We start from the raw sequence: 19,458 nt of genomic DNA, 5'->3' as shown, positions 1-19,458 counted from the left end.
GCACACAGTGACGCAGCAGAGCACCTGGCGCTGAGCCTGGGGCATGCTCAGCATTCCCGCCGCTGACATTGTCCGCATCTTTTCCAGAGAGGTGTGCGGTGCCAGGACCAGCCGTGCTTCTCTGGAGAGAAGAAACATGGCTTCAGGCAACCGCGTCAGCTTCTTCCGTGAACTTTGTCCAGAGCTAGTTTCACAGCAAACAATCAGCATCACCCTTTTCTGAGAAACGAATATAAATTGTGAGAAAGGCAGTGAATGAAGAAATCCAGGAAACAGAACAGGGCTATCAGATAGCAAGTGCATGGATCAGAGTGAAAGGTGACAAGACGAAGGTCAGTGACATTGTAAGAAATACGTAGCTGTGTTTAAAAATCCCAGCCACAAGAATGCATCTGCAGTCAGAGACGTGGAGCTGGGCTTTGGCTGCAGAAGGAATCCCGGAGGAGACCCTGGAACAGGCCTTTCTGTGCACAGAGCAGCCTGTGCCCTCGGCAGACCTGTGGGCTTGCCTGGGCGGGGGCCTGGCCCAGGGCTGTGGGCACAGTGGGGCCACTAGTGGTTTTGACTGATTAACTTACAGAGAAGATACAAACATGAAACATGTCAGCAGAATTACATTTTTAGCTTGAGAAGCAAAATAAAACAAGATTCAGGTGCTAGCGGTGCTGCTGCTGCTGCTGAGTCGCTTCAGTCGTGTCCGACTCTGTGCGACCCCAGAGACGGCAGCCCACCGGGCTCCCCCGTCCCTGGGATTCTCCAGGCAAGAACACTGGAGTGGGTTGCCATTTCCTTCTCCAATGCGTGAAAGTGAAAAGTGAAAGTGAAGTGGCTCAGTTGTGTCCGACTCTTAGCGACCCCATGGACTACAGCCCACCAGGCTCTGCCGTCCATGGGATTTTCCAGGCAAGAGTACTGGAGTGGGTTGCCATTGCCTTTTTGTGAGGCCTTGATAAGAAGAAAGAGGCTAAAATTCAATTCTCAAAACATTTGACTTTTATGTATTTATTTCTTAAAGGGAGGGCTCAGAAATGAACGATGTGGGCACACGGCGGGCTTGACGCTCTGCGTGGGCTGAACCGGGTCCTGCTCAGATTCCCGCAGTTTCCACGGTGCTAGCTGCATGCAAACAAGGCCCTGAGCACAGTTCTGGGACTGGGCGGGTGGGCAGGAGCAGGGGGTCCTGTCCTCCGATGATGGCTCAGCCCACACTCCAGGAGCAGGGCAAAGCACAGACTGTGCCCTGGGGTCTGGGGACAAGGTGGGCAGGAGCTGGGGCCTGGGGGCTTGCTGACCCGAGGGGCACCCAAGGAGGGGTTCGGGGTGGGGAGGGGGCGGACTCAAGCTCCTACTATGGGCCAGGCCCCACCCGCAAGGAGCTAAGGGTCCCCTGGCCTAGGCTGTACCCCTTCCTTAGAAACGCACCGGTAAGGGACAAGAATTTACCAAACAGCACAGGGATCTCTACTCAGTGTCTTGTAATAACCTATAACGGAAAATGAATTTTTAAAAGCATCAATATATAAAATTGAGTCACTCTGCTGTACACTTGAAACCAACACAATATTACAAATCAACTAAACTTCAATTAAAAAAAGAAGAAATGCATTTGATAATTTCTGACAAACAGGAAAGGCATGCTTTTAAAATTTTTTTAAAGATATTTATTTTTATTTCTGGATCACCAGGGAAGTCCCAGGAAAGGCATGCTTTATGGCTGGTGTTTATCAAAGCCTCATAAACAATTAAATTAGGTTCCAACAGCAAACAGAAGGGCTTTGTGATTTTTGCAGTAGAGGAGATAGGAAGTTGTATGTATGTAGAATGATTATATGTCTGAGTCTCTGAAATGCACTGGGAGAGGTGGCAATTTGAAGATGCACTGATAGCAGAGAGGGGGTCCTTCAGCCTCTGTTCACCTCTTGTGAAATGTGTTTTTGTACCTGAGCCTCTGGTGAAACGAACGTTTTTGTACCTGAGTCTCTTGTGAAATGCATGTTTTTGTACTTGAGTCTCTAGTAAAATGAACATTTTTGTACTTGAGCCTCTTGTGAAATGAACATTTCTGTACCTGAGTCTCGTGTGAAACCTACGTTTTTGTACCTGAGCCTCTTGTGAAATGAACATTTTTGTACTTGAACCTCTTGTGAAACGTAGGTTTTTGTACTTGAGTCTCTTGTGAAATGCACGTTTTTGTACTTGAGTCTCTTGTGAAATGCACGTTTTTGTACTTGAGTCTCTTGTGAAATGCACGTTTTTGCACGAGTCTCTTGTGAAATGCACGATTTTGTACCCGAGTCTCTGAGTGGAAGGGACACCACAGGAGAACGCTGCTCAGGAGACAGGGAGCTCTCTCTCCAGGGCCCTCAGAGAGCAACGGTGCGCTGCGACTGTCTTTGAAGAAAGGGCCAGAAAAACAGACATGGGAGACGTCAGAGACTGTTCAGTCTTTTCACTGGAGCCTCTACAGAGAGTGAAATGGAAGCACGTTGGCCACACCCCAGTTATTAGGAAATATGAAAAAGACAGATCAGAATGGGACTGGCCCCCTCCCCCCACCACCACAGGCTGCAGTAACCCTGACAGTCTCGGCCTCGGATCCCTAACACAGCACAGACGACCAGGAGTCTCCACGTGATAGCCAGTAATGGTCACGAAACGAAACAAAAAAGAATACGGGACAGAAGAGAAACATGTGCTGTAAAAAACTTCTTATTGAATTTTATATTTATCATCATACCAATAAGTAAATGGGGACAAAATTAAAATAAACGTCACAGTAAAAAGGATAGAAAAAGTCATGGACTAATACTTTCAATTGCAATAAAAATATATTTTGAAAAATGGGAAAATGCATATATATATCTCTGTGTTGGTCTGTCACATTAATGAGTAATCACAATTTGTTTTAAAGTCTTAACTTTTGCAAATGTGTAGATGATTGTGTCAAAGCTAAATTTCTCATGTCAGATTTTCAGCCTGTCTTTACTCATCGTTGATCACAGACCACTTGTGCTTTAATTTTGAAATTTTTCTTTCATGTTAAGTAACAAATAGGAAAAGTGTTAAAAGGATAAGATTGGGAGAAATTCATAGAAATCCCATTTGATGTCAAATTCCATTAACAGCAAGTCCACACTCCTCTACTGGAGGCTCAAACGTCAAGAATCCACCTGCAATGTGGGAGACCTGGGTTTGATTCCTGGGTGGGGAAGATCCCCTGGAGGAGGACATGGCAAGCCACTCTAGTGCTCTTGCCTGGAGAACCTATGGGCAGCGGAGCCTGGTGGGCCACAGTCCAAACGGTCACCAAGAGTCGGACACGACCGAGCACAGCAGCTACTGTGCTTCTTTGGGACCAATTCTGGTGGCTTTCAAACGCCCCCCAGTCCCAATGTTGTTTAGGTAGGTAACTGTAGCGGGGCTGCCCTTGATTATTTCAAATCTACTCTGCATGTTAGAGACCAAACTGCCCCCATGGGGCTCAGATCCCAAGTCTTTCTGAATGTGAAGTGTTAGTGGCTCAGTTGTGTCTGACTCTTTGCAACCCCATGGACTGTAGCCCGCCAGGCTCCCCTGTCCATGGGATTCTCCAGGCAAGAACGCTGGAGTGGGTTGCCATGCCGTCCTCCAGGGGACCTTCCCAACCCAGGAATCGAACGCAGGTCTCCCACGTTGCAGGCGGATTCTTTAGTGTCTGAGCCACCAGGGAAGCCTTTTTCTGAATTCACTGAAAAAGAAAAGGACAAGACTAAGGCAGCATATTCTCTCTGTGCATGCTGGCTGTTAGTTGGAAGTTCATGTTCACGTCCATGCAGAAGACATTGTTAATTAAAGGGTATGTATTTAAAACGACCATGTCTGAGGTTGCCATTATATTATTAAAACTACAGCACACACAGTGGTTACTGAGACTTAGATCAACCACAGAAATTTGGGAGGAGGAGTACTTTAGCACCTGCATGGTTTAGGATTGCTGGCTCCCGGTGGCACCGAAAGACAGATGAACTGCGGTTGTTTACTATGAGGCACATGTCATCAGTGCTCTGTAGCTGGTGTGTCTCCCCCTCTAGTGGGAGTGGCAGGGTTGCGGCCAGGGCACAAGGACCCTGGACCCAAGTCCCGGTGCTGGGTGTGGGGCGGGCACTCAGGTCACCAGGGGCACCCAGTGACCACACGGCCCAGAAACTCCAGGACTGGAGCCTGGAGTTTGGGTGAGGAGTCCCGGCAGCCCTGACGGGGACTCGCTTTGTGCAGAAGTTCCTCCTAGGGTCATACCTCAGCACCGGGTGACCCCAGGGTGCCCCACGCTCTCTCCTGGGCGTCCCCCACCCGAACCTCTGCGGCCCAACAGCCCTCTGTCTGCAGGGGCTGCCCCGCCAGTCACCTCTGGCACCTGACACTTTCTGCTCTGGGGAAGCCAAACCAGCACTGCCCACCGCCAGGTCAAGGTGCCAGGAACCTACCTGCGCACGCCACCTTTCCTGGTGGATTGGTCTTTGGGAAGGGGCTGTGGGCGTCCCACCCCCACAACAGCTCTTGTCCCCACCTCCAGCCCACCCTGCCCGCGAGTCACAGCCTCCACACGTCTGCCTCCAGGTTGCCCAGCCGTGCTTGCACCCCTGTCCCCCCATCCCCTCCCCGCATGCTCTTCACTGCCCCCTCCCTCGGCTTCCATCCACAGCCAGCATACCCTGCACTGGGCGCCCTCTTGGCCTGCACTTGTGCTTCTAAGCGTGTTTGTTCACAGAACATTCTGGAGTGACTGCCTCCTGTCCCCAGATCAACCGAAAAGCCTCAGAAGGCAGGGCTGCCAAGCCGCGCTCCTCCCCTCCCCCAGGCAGTCCCAGGCCCCTGTGCAGGTGGGCACCGGGGCCTGACCGAGGTCCTGCCCCACCTTCATGGGGCAGGCCACGGTTCCCAGCAGACGTCAGATGACTCCTGACCCCGCTGGCCTTCCCTCGGAGGGGGTCCTTCATCCAGGTGGGCCGCGGGAAAGTACAGGTCGGGGTCCCACCAGGAGGCACGGACACTTCAGGGACAGTGGTGAGTCACAGGCCGGTTCCCAACACCACGCTGCTGGGGCAGAGCGTGCAGGTGACCAGGCTCCTCTCTCTGGGACCCACTTTCAGCACCAACTGCCCACACTTACACTTCTTGGAAGCTGGGGGCACGTCCTCCGCCCTGTCACGGGGTCTCTGGCCCTCCCCTGTGGAGGGCCCGGCCGGGGGGACAGAGTCTGGCCCACAGCAAGCAGGATGCCCGCCAGATGGCTGCACTTTGGGTTTGGGAGTCAGGACGGGATGCAGCCCTCTGTACTTCTGGACACCCCAGGTCTCACCAGGTGCTGCCTGCTCCCCAGATGGCCTCCTAAGAGCGTGTCAGCAGGGATGCCCGCGCCTCCAGGGATGCTGGTGTTCAGAAGGGAGGCGACCCTGGAGCGGCTGGTCAGGCTGCAGGGCTCCAGGCTCACATGGCCACTTTCTGACCCGAGACTGGGCAACACTCAAGTTCCCTAGAATCTGGCCTCTTCATCCAAAAACTGGGGATAATAGTAAAATCCATGTGACGAGACTGCTGAGAGGGTGTGACTTTAGGAAAGCATCAGACACAGAGTGCTCAGTGACCGCTGACCATCCACAGGCTGGCCATGCTGTCTTCCAGACGGGAGGCGGGATGCACAAGGGGGTCCCTAGGGCAGCAGGGTGCCAGCCAGCCCCACCCCAGCTCTCCAGGAGCGCTTCCTTCACGCCAGTCTCCCCACGGAGAGGCTCTCCACGGGAGGGAGCTGCCTCCTTGGGGCTTCCCCAGGTGTTCCAGAGACTCCAGGACCCCGCCGGCCGCTTGGTTTCCAGCCCATGCCGCACTCTCCCTACCCTGTACCACCGCCACCCTGACTACACATCTGGACCCGCAGCTCCGAGCTCCCAGCGGTGGACGTGGCAGGAGGGGATGCTGTGCTGTGGGAGCCAGGACGCCCCCTGTGCCCCCAAGATGGAGCTGGCCTCAAGCCTTCCTGCCTGCCGGCCTGTCAAGGCCGCTGCGTGCTGCACACACACCGGGGGAATGGAACGTCCCACAGGAGGGGCCTCTCTAGACACCCTTCTGAGGAAGCTGGGTGCCTGCGGCCTCTTGCCATGAAGGGCGCACCCTTTGCAAAGCAGAAGGTGGCATTTCTCTGGGGCACACGTGGAGGCCTCTTGATTCTTATGTTCTAAACACGCTGCCATCAGTGCCCTGGGGAAACCCAGAGTGACTGGCAGAGGACAGAGCAGGCCCGCTCGCCAGGGAGCGTGGTTCCTCTTTGTGCCAGCCTGGCCACGTCTGGGGGCGAGTGGACTCTGAGGGAAGCGCAGAGCTGTGTGCACAGAGTACCTGAGCTGGGCGCCTGCCTGGGTCCAGCTCACCAACCGCACCTGGCGTGACCCGCACCGTCTCCAGAACCATTCTGCCACCCCGGGGAGGGGCTGCTCCCCCAGATTCAGCCCCCCGCCGTGCCCGGGTCTCCTAAACAGGCCTGGTACGAAGGACGCTGTCAGGCTCCACCCACGCACAGGCAACCTGGCTCCCTTGCCAGTTGATGCCGCCCCTCACATCCTCTCAAACTGAACCAGAGGCTTCAGGAAAGGGAACTGCAGACGGCTATCTCCTGGTAATCGACCTCACCTGGGGCCAAAATACCCCATACCTTCAGGTGTTCAGCCGAGGACGGCGAGCCCAGCCCAGCCCTGCAGCCCCTGTCGAGGTGGGAGCCTCGGGGGCAGGAGAGAATGCTAACCCCGCTCCTGGCCAAGCTGTCACAGGCCGTCACTGCAGCTGGGAGGAAGCGAGAGGGCAAACGTACCCCAGAAATGCAGCCGGCATCCCTGAATTCAAGCCCCTGACAGCCCAAGGAGACCCCAGTATATCCTCAGAAGGGACAGTGAATGTTCTCAAGCCTCAGGGACAAGTCAGAGACTGCTGTTTTTTTTCTCCCTTCCTCTGGGCAATAAAAAGGAAAGGGAAGAGGAACTTCCCTCCGAGGTCTCGGTGATTTTTTGTTAAGCACATCTATAAATACAGGCATGTTGAAAGCACATTCTTGATAAAATTATTAATAACTCAGTGTCAGCATGGGAGGGGTCACCTAACGTGGGATCACAGGATTTTGTGTCTTAGTGTTTCCCTGTTTTCAAGACTAGATGCTGGTGTGCAGGGCGTCAGGTCATCAACAGCTCTGATCTCCCTTGCTGCCCAAGCCACCTGCGCTCGACACGCCCCTTGGCTTTGCACACGTGACTCCCCTGAAGGCTGAGGAGTCCTCTAAACTTTAACAACAAGACACAGCAGTGCCCAGACACTGGGATTCACGGTCTGTCTCTAAGCAGCAGCCACAGGAGCACAAGTTGGAGTGGGGGGTCCCTGCAGGGACAGACCTGGGGACCCAGCACGCCATAAATAATAAAGCCCTGCAGGAACCATCGCCAGGGAGAAGCCTGATTAACAAAGGTTAACAAAGGCACCCTCAGAGAACCAGTGTGGGCAGAGGAGCACACACCGGGGTGGCTGCCGGGGGCCAGACAGAGCCTCGGGGGCTGCAGGCTGCGCAGGTGCTCCCGGGCGCTACAGCAACAGCATCCGCAGGACCAGCAGCCCCACGCCAGGCCCCAGCCCAGTCAGGAGGGCAGGGTGACGCCTCAGGGCCGGTTCACAAGATGCTTCACTCTCTTTCTCAGCTTCATTGAGATATCTTTGACTTAGAGCATTGTGTCCGTTAAGGCTCCCAGAAATCCGGTAATGAAAGACAGCCTGGTTAGGGGTAAAATTAGTCTCTATTAACCTAGTGTTTTCTCTTTCACAATAAATTAATAAATTGGATATCTAAATTGGATGTTAATCATCACAAGTCTAGTTCCTGGGAGTCAGTTCCGGGTTCATGGACAGACTTGAGCACCCTGTCTGCAAAGCTGGGTCCCAGCGGGGGCAGCCCCGTTCAGTCTGCCCTCAACACGGTAGAGCCCACTGTGGAAGAGGCTGACCCAGAGAGCAAGCCCTTGGGGGCCCAACCCCGGAGCAGCTGCCCACCCCCAGCCTCCTTACGCCCCCTCGCTCCCTTGGGCCTGTTCATCTCCACCCACAGCCACGCCCCAGGCTATGACGATCACCTGGACAGCCACGATGGCAGCCCCCTGAGCGGCCCCCACCGTGGCCTGTCCACCCTCCCCGACACCCATCACTGCTTGCCCAGAACGCCTGGCGAGACCCCCGCCGCGTCCGCAGGATGGAGTCCACAGGATGGCATCCACATGCTTGCAATGCTCCACGTTGGGACCAGCCCAGCAGCTCCAGGGCTAGTTGAGCCAACCAGTTGCTGTACGGCAGCACCAAGCGGACGGACAGCCTGGGCCTGCATCTGCAGCTCTGTCTGCCCCCCTCACCGCCGCGCATGCCACGCTCACCCCGGTTACACAGTGGCTGTGCCTTCTGTCCTGTACATGTGCCGGCCCCGCCAGACTCCCCTCCCCGCATGCAGCAACCCCCGCACCTGGGCTTCTGCCTCTGTCTCTGGGACACCCTCCCAGGACACGACCCTCACCCCGCACCTGAAGGGCCTGTTTCCTCCCAAACGTAGCACCACGAGCCCCCACACTAGTGCTCACGGCCGATTTCCCAACTGTCAACACCACCAACTAGCATTTCTGAGACTCAGGGCGGGTCTGTGCATCCTGCCTGGGTCCCAGAGCGCCTACTGAGATGAACAAGCATTTCTCAAGCGAACCAGCAAGTGACTGAACAAAGAGAAGCAGGGCAGGTCTCCTCCACCATCGGCCACAATTCTGAGACCAGGCTGGACAGACCTGCGCTTGGAGGACATCACAGAAAAGAGCCTGAGGAAGCTGCCAGGGCCAGGACCCACTCCACCTCGAGGCAGGTGGGTCACGTCCCCAGTCCATGTAAACTAAACACCTGTCTGGGCTTCAACGGAGAAGGGCTTCTACCTCTAACATTTAAGTGTGGTCAACACCATCCCAATGGAAATGTCCATGAGATTTTGGTGAGGACAGGAATTGCCTACCAGCCACCATGCCCCAAACCACCCCCGAGAGGCTGGGGGAGCAGGTAGGAAGCTGTGCTCAGACAGAATGATCATGGCGCTGCCAGCTCCCCTGGGCCCTGGGCCAGCCTCACAAGCCCCTGAGACCAAGGGTCAGGGCACCACTCCCTCCTCTCTCTCACCCTGACACTGACTCGGGACCAGAAGACCAGGCTCAGGCAAAGCGCACTAACATCTGTAGTTTCTGGAGAGTTCCTTGGCCTCTCTGAGCCTTGTGTGAATGAAATATCTGCTCTGTGGTTTACAAGCTTCACAGGGCAGTGTGTGACCTGCAGAGCACCAGTCACCGGGTGGCTGCCGTTGGTGCCATGAGCAGCGGGGTCCCAACAGGAGCCTTCCTGCTGCTGTTTGCTTATGCCCTGTGCTCAGCCTGGGTCTTCCAAGGCTCTGCCCCTGCACTTACCCAAAGGTGGACCCTCGGGCCTTGGGGCCCAGCACCTACACATGGACTACTTGTGTGTCCCCCAGGCAGGCCTGTTGAGTCAAGATTGGCGTTTTAACACCATCGCCCCACACCTATCAGGCCCACGCCAGCACAGGGTGCTCTCCGAGCCCGTGGCAGGAGCGTGCCGGCGTTGGACACTCAGGGCACGGGCCAAGCCTCCCTCAGCCAACGAGCCCTTGACTCCCTGCATTTAGCCAAACCTCTCCTTTAAGCAAAAATCACATTTCCGTCCCCCTTCACCCAACCCCCGCGCCCCCCACCCCCAACTAGTTAGATGAGAAAACACTGGGAAACCGTCTTAAACTGCTGTCCACACCAGTTAACATTCTTGGATTGAAGCCGAGCTTGGAATGAGAAGTCCCTGGGGAGCCTGGTGCACCCCCTCTCCGATGTCCCTCTGCTCACTGGGCACCCACTGTCTCAGGGAAGGGAGTTCTCATCTCCTGTTGTCAGTACATCTCCTTCTGGAGGAGGGCAGTGGCCTTAAAATACAGGGAAGCCCCCGAACCCCCCTCATGGTGCCCGTGGCAGGAGCATGTGGGCTCCACACCCGGGCTGAGGATGGGGAGGTGCACGGGGCCACACAGCCCGAGAGACAGTCCCGAGGAGCAGGGTGCACCCGGCGGGCCCGAGACAGCCTGGGGGCAGCACAGCTTTCAGCAAAGAAGGAATTAGGCCAAAATCGTCCTCTTGTCAAAGAGGGCGCATAGCTGCCAACAGGGAGCAACACAAGTGCACGCGCACACACCACGTCTGGACACTTAAGCTGAACTCTGGTTGCTTCTCTTCCAGCAGCACCTAAACTCTGGCCATGTTTCAGGTGCATTATGGTCTTCTGAGAAAGGGCCAGAACTTCAGAATGCCTGGGGCGGCTGTGGAGAAAGAACGTCACAGGTGACAAGCATTGAAACAGCATTCAGGTGCAAGAATGCATCTGGGCATTCACACCACGCAGGCACTGAAGCATTCACACTGATTCCTAAATACTCCTGTTCACGTATTCACATTCCTTTTTGGTTTAAGGAAAAAATTACTTTAGAGCAAACTCTCAGCTATTGGTGGGGAACTTGCAGCCAGGCTTCCCTTCCCCACTGTCCAGCTGGGGTTTGCACACGCATGGGGCCCCTGGGGCTCACTGGGCCCATTCTCTGTACACATGTAGAGCCCCAGGGGTTCATCTGGGCCTGCTCTCTGCAACATGTGGGGCCCCAGGGCTTCATCTGGGCCTGCCCTCTGCACATGTGTGGGGCCCCAGGGCTTCATCTGGGCCTGATCTCTGCACACGTGTGGGGCCCCAGGGTCTTACTGGGCCTGCCCTCTGCACACGTGTGGGGCCCCAGGGCTTCATCTGGGTTTGCCCTCTGCACACGTGTGGGGCCCCAGGGCTTTATCTGGGCCTGATCTCTGCACACGTGTGGGGCCCCAGGGTCTTACTGGGCCTGCCCTCTGCACACATGTGGCGCCCTAGGGCTTCATCTGGGCCTGCTGTCTGCACACATGTGGGGGCCCCAGAGTCTTACTGGGCCTGCCCTCTGCACACGTGTGGGGCCCAGGACTTCATCTGGGTCTGATCTCTGCATACGTGTGGGGCCCCAGGTTCTCACTGGGCTTGCCCTCTGCACACGTTTGGGGCCCAGGGGTTCATCTGGGCCCACCCTTTGAAGGCAGGGAAAGCTGTTCTTACTCAGGGTTCCTTCCGTGGTGGGGTTCAGAGAAAGCTTTATAGGGAGAGGCTGAGCATGTTTTTTCGCATAGCTCTGAGTGCCTAAACCACGCGGGTCGACACAAAGGACCACACCCAAGGCCACACTGGGTCTCGCCCAGCACCGCCAGCAGAGCCCGATGTCAGAGTCCCCCACCACCAGGCGCTCCCAAAGCCTGAGTCAGAAGCTTCGAGCAGCCCAAAGATGCACTCCTCTCCCTCTGGCTTCCAAAGCAACTGTGACCACACACTTTAAGCACAAAGCTGCAGAGACAACTGGAAAAATGAAAAACAGCTTTTCAGAAACTATTTAATGAGGTAGCTGAGATCATCTCACATCCACGGCAGACAGAGGTGCTTAATGAGTTCACAGGCATTTAAACATATTCGTAAACGCAAACTGTGACCGTGCCTGATAACTGCTCTTTCTCCCCAAATCCCAAAGGTGCATGCATGCCTTGCAAAGAGGCCCAGGGAGAGAGCGGCAGCAGGCCGGGAGGGAGGAGCTGGACGGGAGCTGAGGGAGGGCGTCTGGGGTGCTCCCCACTCAACACCAGTGCAGGCGGACAGAGCCAAGCAGGACTCTGAGAAGGGCAGGGCTGAGTAGGGCCGGCAAGAGGGGGGCTTGCTCACCCCTCCACACCCCAAAACCACACTCAGGAGGCTGCCCCCATGGCCGCAGGGCAAGCCCAGGATGCTCTGGAGAAAAGCTTCTCCACAGTCACCTCCCAACGCCGCCCAGTGGGTCTCAGACGAGGAGAGGCCACGAGATCCGTCTGGGCAGTGTGGCCTTCATGATGATACCACAACACGCACACACCGTGTCACACACATCCACGCATACACACCCGTGTGCACACACACCCGCGTCACACACATCCATGTACACACCCCCGTGTCACACCCACACCTGTGTGCAAATGTGCCTGTCACACCAATACCACATCCATGTCTTACACACATATCCCACACCTCTGTACATACACACCTGTGTCACAGCCCACACCTGTCACACACACACCCGTGTCACACACACCCATGTCACACAGACATACCCCACACCTGTGTACACACACACCTGTCATATACACACCACACCCGTGTTACACACACACACCTGTGTCACACACACACCACACCCATGTCACACACTCATACCCCACACCTGTGTACACACACACCCGTGTCACACACACCGCGGCTCGCCCGTGGGCATGCCAGTCAGCAGTGTCTGGCAGCACAGAAGCTGGGGGGCGGCTGGGGGGTCTCGAGAGGAGCCTGGATCCACTGGGCACCCCCTTCCAGTCCTCAGGCCAGGCAGCGACGAGGAGCCGGCGGAAGGCGTCCGTGGCGCCGGCTAAGTCTCGGGGGTGTAGCCGCCGTAGGCCAGCGGGGGCGGCGCCCGCAGGCCCGCCCAGCGCCGCGCGCCCGGCGGGGGCTCCGCGCGCCCCTGCTCCTTGTATTTACCCAGGATGCTCCTGGCCTCCTCGGCGTCCCGCAGCGGGCTCTCGCCGTACTCCTCTCTCAGCCACTGGCGGAACTGGGGAAGCGAGACACGCGGCGTCACGCGGCGCGGCCCGACCCCCGCGCCCTCACCCCGCCCGCCCGGTGCCCTCACCCAGTCAGCTCTGGCGCGGCCAGTGGGCACCGAGCGACAGAATGACTTCTTCCAGGCTTTGGCCTGAGGATGTGAGAGCCAGCCTCGTCAAGAGGACAACGCTCGACCCCCAGGCAGAGAGGCAGAAGCTGACCTGGGGCCTGCGGAAGGCAGACGGCTGCGAGGGGCTGGAGGGAGCCCGTGAGCCTTCCGGCCTGGGGGCGAAGGTGGAGCGCAGTTACCTGGTGGACCTGGAGCTCCTCAAACTCCTGCAGCTGCCTCTGGAAGCCCAGGTTGGGGTTGGCACACGACCTGCCTGCACGCACGGTGTGCAGGGCGTCCTCCCAGCCAAAGTCGGTGACCGTCATGATATAGGCGACCACCAGGGTCACGCTCCTGGAGACGCCCGCCAGGCTGCAGGTTGAGAGCCACACGGCAAGGGGCGGTCAGCGGACTCATTTAGGAAGCTGCCTGTCCTCGGTTATGAGTGGACAGCTAACCAGTGCGTCCTTGGAAATCACTCAGAAGCATACCAGCTCTCTCTGCTTTACCACACTAGGGTCTTGGGCACTCCTCACCCACGCGGCCTCCGTCTGGGTTGGTTGTCTACTGGCTATGGCTCCAGACACTTGGTGTTCTGATTCTTTTTCTCCTGACCTCCCCTTCAGATAGTCCCTGTTCCCTGGACAGAAAAGTTGTGAAAGGACATCTGGGAACTTGAAGGGTCCAGGAGCCCAGCAATAAGTCAGTTATAACCTCAGGCATCCAGACAGCTTCACACTTTTAAAGTCTGATTTTCTTAGGTACCTCTTCCCTGGTGGCTCAGACAGTAAAGAATCTGTCTGCAATGGAAGAGAACCGGGTTTGATCCCTGGGTTGGGAAGATCCCCTAGAGGAGGAAATGGCAACCCACTCCAATATTCTTGCCTGGAAAATCCCATGGACAGAGGAGCCTTGTGGGCAACAGTTCATGAGATCACAAAGAGTCGGACATGACACGTAAGGGTAAAGTCTATCACTTAAAAAACTCATTAAATACGGATGCCCTTAGCCAACATTCTCTGATCTCCTCCACAGACCCAAGCAGAGTACCCGCGTGGCACACTCCACATGCTCTGGGGGGTGGGGGTGGGGATGTTCTGCAGGTGATAATGGCCAGTTTTCTCCAGCAGGCTGAATAAGGCGACCAATTTTAAATGTGCATGCAAATTAAGGCGGTCACAGAGAGGTTGTGCTACGTCAGACTTGGAGTGCTCAGCAACGGTTTAAGATGGGGAAGTTCAGCAAATTTCTCATTTTTAGAAAAGCTTATCTTCAGATTGACACAACCAAATGAAACACGAATTCCTAGAACATCAGCCCTGCACTTATTCAAATATAAATAACAATAAAAACCACTCTCAAGTAGTGGTTCTTCCCTTGGGCTGTGTATCAGAAATACTGATAAATCTTTTAAAAAACTCACATCCTCTTGGGGCGCAGCTGGGGAGATGCTCACCCCCCGAAACAGCTCTGGCTGCACTGCCGCGAGCCCTGGAGCAAGTGCGAGCGAACTTCACAAACCTGCACTTCGTGCTTATTACACATCCTGCTCTTTTTTAAAGTAAAATGAAAATCCAGTTTCAAGCGCATAAAACTGCAGAACAACACTGCTAAAACAGGCAGTCTACCCAGTGCCCCTGCCCGACTGGGGGTTCCAGGAGGCTCCCCTGGTCCACACGGCGGGCCCCTCAGCCCTCCGTGGGGCAGCAGCACCCCCAGGGGTGGGCCGTGCGACTCCACAGAGCCTTCCCTGCAACGGCAGCTTCCTTGGGGGAACTCAGATGACTGAGGTTGTCTCGTGAACCCAGACCGAACCTCACTCAGGAGCGAGGGGGCCTGTCCGATCCGTGCTCTAATGACAGCAGGCTTCTGCCCCAGAACACCGGCCTCTGGGCCCCTGCGTGTGTCACCGTTATGAACAGCAGCTTATGTTGTCACTGTTAGCCATGTCTTCGGCATAAGCGCTGGCAGTGATGCAATGAGGGCCCGCAGGCCCCTGAGTGCTTGGCTGTGCCAGGCTGGGGGCACTGTCCTTGGGGTCTGCGCCCAGCAGCAGCCTTTGCCACAGAACGTGTACACAGGTATATGTGTTTATACCACATACACGGTGTGTGAATGGAGGCAACAGCTGCACAGACCTGCTGAATTTTAAAAGTCTATTCAGCTCTGCTTAGAGCCAAGTACAAGCTCCAAACACATAAAAGCCCCGATCTGTAAATGGAGGAGAGACGGTTGTTCTGGTGCGACAGTAACGCAATGCTAAACACCCACATATGCAGCCAAACCCTCCAGCAAGAAACAGTGCTTTGAATGGCTACTGAGCAGAGCCAAGTTCTGAAAGGATGTTGGGAGAGGATGGAAAAAGGGCTCCTTTTTTCCAGTAACCTTGACAGTCCCTGCAAAAACCTAACAAAAAATGAAAATGCTAAGTGACAAGGAAGGAACAACTGTTTGGCTCTCTTTGCACAAAAGCCAACCATGGCTGATACGCAGCCGGGGTGAGGTGGGTGGGTGCTGGACGTTCAGGGAGACCCTGAGCAGGGCAGAGCAGGCCCTTGCTGTCGGGCAGGGGCACACGTACCAGTGAACCAGGCAGCCCTCGCCCTGGAGGCGGCACTCATGGATGAATTTAATACTTTCTTTGAAATGTCGCGTCCTGTGGGGAGGAAAAAAGAGAGAAGTGACATCTCTCTACTTTACTCAACGTATGAGGAAAAGAAAAACCCGCTGAGGTTTCTTGAAAAGGTCTTGAGTCCGCAGGTCCAGATCCCAGTCACTGTCCAGGGCTTTGAATCTGACCCACAGTGCTGAGGCTGGGAGGGGACGGCCCATCCACTGGGATTTTTGGAAGTTCTCTGCAAGGAACCCCTGAAACACGCAGGGACCACATGGATGTTGGGGGCAGGTCCGGCCCAGCCCCACGGTCAGTCTGGGCCCCTCAACACCCAGCAGGGCAGTGATCCCCACAGTGACCTGCTCACAACCCACCAGGTGAGGGAGGTACCCACCCAGTGTGGGCTCTCCAGTTCACGTCTGACCATCTTGGAGGAGGTCCTGACTGCCCATCCTCCAGGCTGGGGCAGGAGAACTGCAGCCCCCAAGCCCGAGGGGTCTGACTGAACGTGTGGCCGTGGGAACGTCACCTGCCTTCCCTTAGCCTCACTGGGAAATGGGAACGGGGCTTCACAGGCCGGGACAGAGAAACACACAGCAACGGGCTTCACAGACTCTGAGGTCCCACGTGACCATGAGACTGCGATTTTTTCTCCTGATCCTTAGCTTTTATGGCTTCCCTGGTGGCTCGATGGTAAAGAATCTGCCTGCAACGCAGGAGACCCAGGTTCGATCCCTGGGTCGGGAAGATCCCTGGAGAAGGAAATGGCAACCCACTCAAGTGTTCTTGCCTGGAGAATCCCATGGACAGAGGAGCCTGGTGGGCTACAGTCCACGGGGTCGCAAGAGTCGGACATGACTGAGCCACTTGCACTTTTCGGCAGCCTCTTCTCCCGCCCGGTTCACGCCCAGCAGTGTCATCCAGACCGTGCGGTGGGTCGAGGAAAACCGAGGGGAACCACAGAGCCTGTGCTTTCCCAAGTCTCCTGCCTTGAAGTGGATTTTGCCCGTGGCCTGAAAGCACAGCAGCTACTGAGCACTGAGCGTGCAGCAGGGACTCTGCTAAGCCTGGAGATCAGAGAGGAATAGAACGTGGCTCGCAGCCACACATAGGCCTGCGGTTCCATGAAGGCTGACCGGGTGAGCGAACCTCAGAGGAACAGGGGATTCAGGTGGGGCACGCAGACGCAGCCAGGTGTGGACTGCAGAAGAAACTTAGCAAGCTGCGTGTCCTGGATCCGGGCAGCAGGCACGGAGGACTTTGGTGCAGGCATCTCTCGCACGGCCTGAGGCTACTGTGTGGAGGGGCCAGGGTCCCAGCCACAGACTCCAGACTCTGAGCGGAGAGCCAACTAGACCACAAGGCAGGGTGAGGTGAGGGGTGTTTCTGCTGACCTCCCTGGGCACATGTGCTCCCAGGGTGAGTGCACATGGCAACCTCGGGGACTAAAGCGCCACCCCTAAACTGACGTGGTGTAAGACAGACAAAGGAAGACGCTGCGGTGACCCCGACATGCAGAGACCTCGGAGCAGAGGCTGGGCAGAGGGCAGGGAGGGGTGCGGTGGCCCCAGGGGTCAGGTTGCCCAGTGCTGAGCACAGCGTCCAGGGTGGGGTGCGTCCATCCCGTATCTCAGGTAAAACCCGCCTTGAGCATGAGCTCTTCTGATGGCAAGTGCTGAGGCTGGGGGCGGGGGAGGGGAGAGGCTCATCTGTCCGCACCCTCCCAGGCTGTCAGAAGCTCCCATCTTCCCTGCAGTTCCAGCCACAGAGAAGCAGAGGGGAGGCTGGGACTGGGCTCCAGGAGGACTCCCTTCCTGACAAAAGAAGGGTCTCTACCTCAGGCTTCCTCCAGGGCGCTGGATGGCCAGCTGGTGCCCAAAGCTGTGCCAGCTGCCCTGTGACCACAGGCGACAGGCCTCGGGCTGCAACGGGGGCTCTGGGAGCTACTGCCCAGACCTGGAGCACTTGTCCTGTGCGTCTTGGGCAGGGAGCGAAGTAAATCAATGTCTTTATAACTTAAAACACTGTCAATCCTACTACTTACAGCCTAACCTGACATCAAAGGTGCAACAATTTAAGGACACTGAGCCTCTCCTGTGGCCGAGGAGCGGCTCCGCCTACCATGGTCTCCCCTGCAGACAAGCCAGCAGACGGGCAGCTCTGACTGTAGGTCCACAGCTGGGCTGTGTGCCCGGACCCCAGGCTCATGCCCACTGTAGCTGGCGGCTGAGGGCAGGCGCCTGTCTCCCAGGCCAGCCACGCTGCGGCACCAGGGCTCCCGAGAGGACTCGCCACACTGAAGCCCACACTCTGTGGTCCTCCACAGGTGGGACGGACCTCCTACCAGCAAAGGAAGAGGGAGTCAGGAGATGAGACACAGTAGCCTGAGCTTGTGAAGGACATGGGTGGCCTCAGAATATGCTGTGAAGGCCATGCCAGGCCAGAGGCTTGTCCTGGGGATGTGTCGGCCCTGTGAGCTCACTGACGTCTTGCACAGGTGACAGCTGAGCCCCCTTCCTGAACCCCTAGGGCAGGGGTGTGGTCAGCAGGGCGATGTGCAGACTGACCTGAGCCCAGAGCAAGCATGTGAGGGGTCCCAGACGAGGAAGCGAGAGGAGGGTCCCACCGGCCTTTCCTCCGTCACCTCTGTCCGCATCAGGCATCAAGTCCAGGAAAAGCCCACGGACGGCTCCTGCCCACCACGGTGTCAGAACGAGGGCAGGAGAGTCAGGACGCTGACGGAGGGCCTGCTCAGAGCCCCGCCGTGAAACTTGACTCACGGACAGGACTGGGCATGAGGCCACGCCAGACAGACATTCCTAGAAGCGCCTCTTCCGAGGAAAGCCAGGAGGCAGGCATTCTCAGGGCCCCCAGGGTGGGTCATTTCCAAGGAAGCTCATGACGGGAGCCCAGGCCTGGTCACTGCAGCCCATCCCCCATCGCGGGAAATCCCCAGGGCTCAGGCCTCGCGTTGCTCAACCCCAGATCAAAGCAGAAGCCCAGATGGAAGCACACCCCCACAGGCGGCAGGTTCCCTATTCCTGGTCTCCGCGATGTCCCTTTACTTCCACGCAGAGACGTGGGGTGCGCTCTGTAGGGGGAGAGCTGGTAGGGTGCGTCCACAAGAAGCATGCCCACGTGAGTGTGCAGCTCCGTCAGCACAGCAGACCTGTGTGCCTGGTGAGCGCTGTCCTCCATGGGGCTGGCAAACAGCCCAGCAGCGGCCACCACCCCCGGCTCCTCCTCTGCGGTCAGTGCTGGCCCTCCTCATGACCAGGGCATCCACCCAGAGGCCAAGAGCAGAGCCAGCAGGGTCTTCCTGACCTTCACGGGTCCAGCACAGTCGTGCCACGCCATGCCACGTGCATCCTCTGAACCTGAACAATCACTTCTCACTCCAAGATGGCAGGACCTGTGGGCTATGGTCCCCACTGAGGGGTCTGTGGCGGGAAGGACTCTGCCTGGGGGAGGTCTGGCTCAGCACCATGTGGGCAGCTGGGCTCCCCCAAAGCCAGCAGAGACAGACCAGGCTGCTTCTCCTGACCCTCGTCAGAGTCCAAATGTGTGTGTGCACAGTATGTGTACATGTGTGCACCTGTGTGTACAAGAGTGTATACAAGTGTGTGCAGTATGTATATAGGAAAGCAAAGGAGAAAAAGCCCAGGAAAGGCCAGCATCCTCAGGGGTTTTTCCTCAGAAAAGATGCTGAAAACAAAGCACATGTGTGGCGTGTTCTCCTGGGCGCCGGCTCTGGAGGGCGGGCTCAGGTCAGCGAGCTCTTCCTCCTTAGAGCCGTCCAGCCCTGGCGCCACCCCCGGGGCCCTGCACTGACCGTGCAGCTCTCACCGCAGCTGAGGTGAGCAGGACAGAGACACTTCCCCACCCGGCAGACTTCACAGCCTTCAACGTGCTTCTGTCAAGGATTCCCCAAGTCCTGCATTTCCTGCCCCGTCAACACTTGAGAAAA

General features: G+C 56.7%; 1 protein-coding gene across 13 annotated transcripts in view; it reads right to left on the bottom strand.

The window, feature by feature from the left end:
* Window positions 1-1,638: 1,638 nt before the first annotated feature.
* Window positions 1,639-19,458, bottom strand: part of DUSP22 (dual specificity phosphatase 22) — a 55,970-nt gene continuing 38,150 nt past the window's right edge. For 3 of the 13 annotated variants that reach the window (XM_044926278.1, XM_044926280.1, XM_044926266.1), the window contains 5 exons: window positions 15,459-15,533; window positions 13,078-13,249; window positions 12,706-12,778; window positions 2,282-2,391; window positions 1,639-2,219 (listed from right to left, as the gene is read on the bottom strand). In XM_044926278.1, coding sequence (XP_044782213.1) covers window positions 2,013-2,219; window positions 2,282-2,391; window positions 12,706-12,778; window positions 13,078-13,249; window positions 15,459-15,533 — 637 coding nt within the window. In that variant the 3' untranslated portion in view covers window positions 1,639-2,012. Of the gene's footprint in view, window positions 2,392-2,413; window positions 3,171-3,703; window positions 10,409-11,534; window positions 12,779-13,077; window positions 13,250-15,458; window positions 15,534-19,458 lie in introns of those variants that run through there. The other 10 variants (XM_044926296.1, XM_044926288.1, XR_006543603.1 and 7 more) reach the window with 9 other exon arrangements.

This window comes from Bubalus bubalis, chromosome 2 (assembly GCF_019923935.1).
Source record: "Bubalus bubalis isolate 160015118507 breed Murrah chromosome 2, NDDB_SH_1, whole genome shotgun sequence".
Taxonomy (NCBI): Eukaryota; Metazoa; Chordata; class Mammalia; order Artiodactyla; family Bovidae; genus Bubalus; species Bubalus bubalis.
This window is presented reverse-complemented; position numbering and strand designations above follow the sequence as displayed.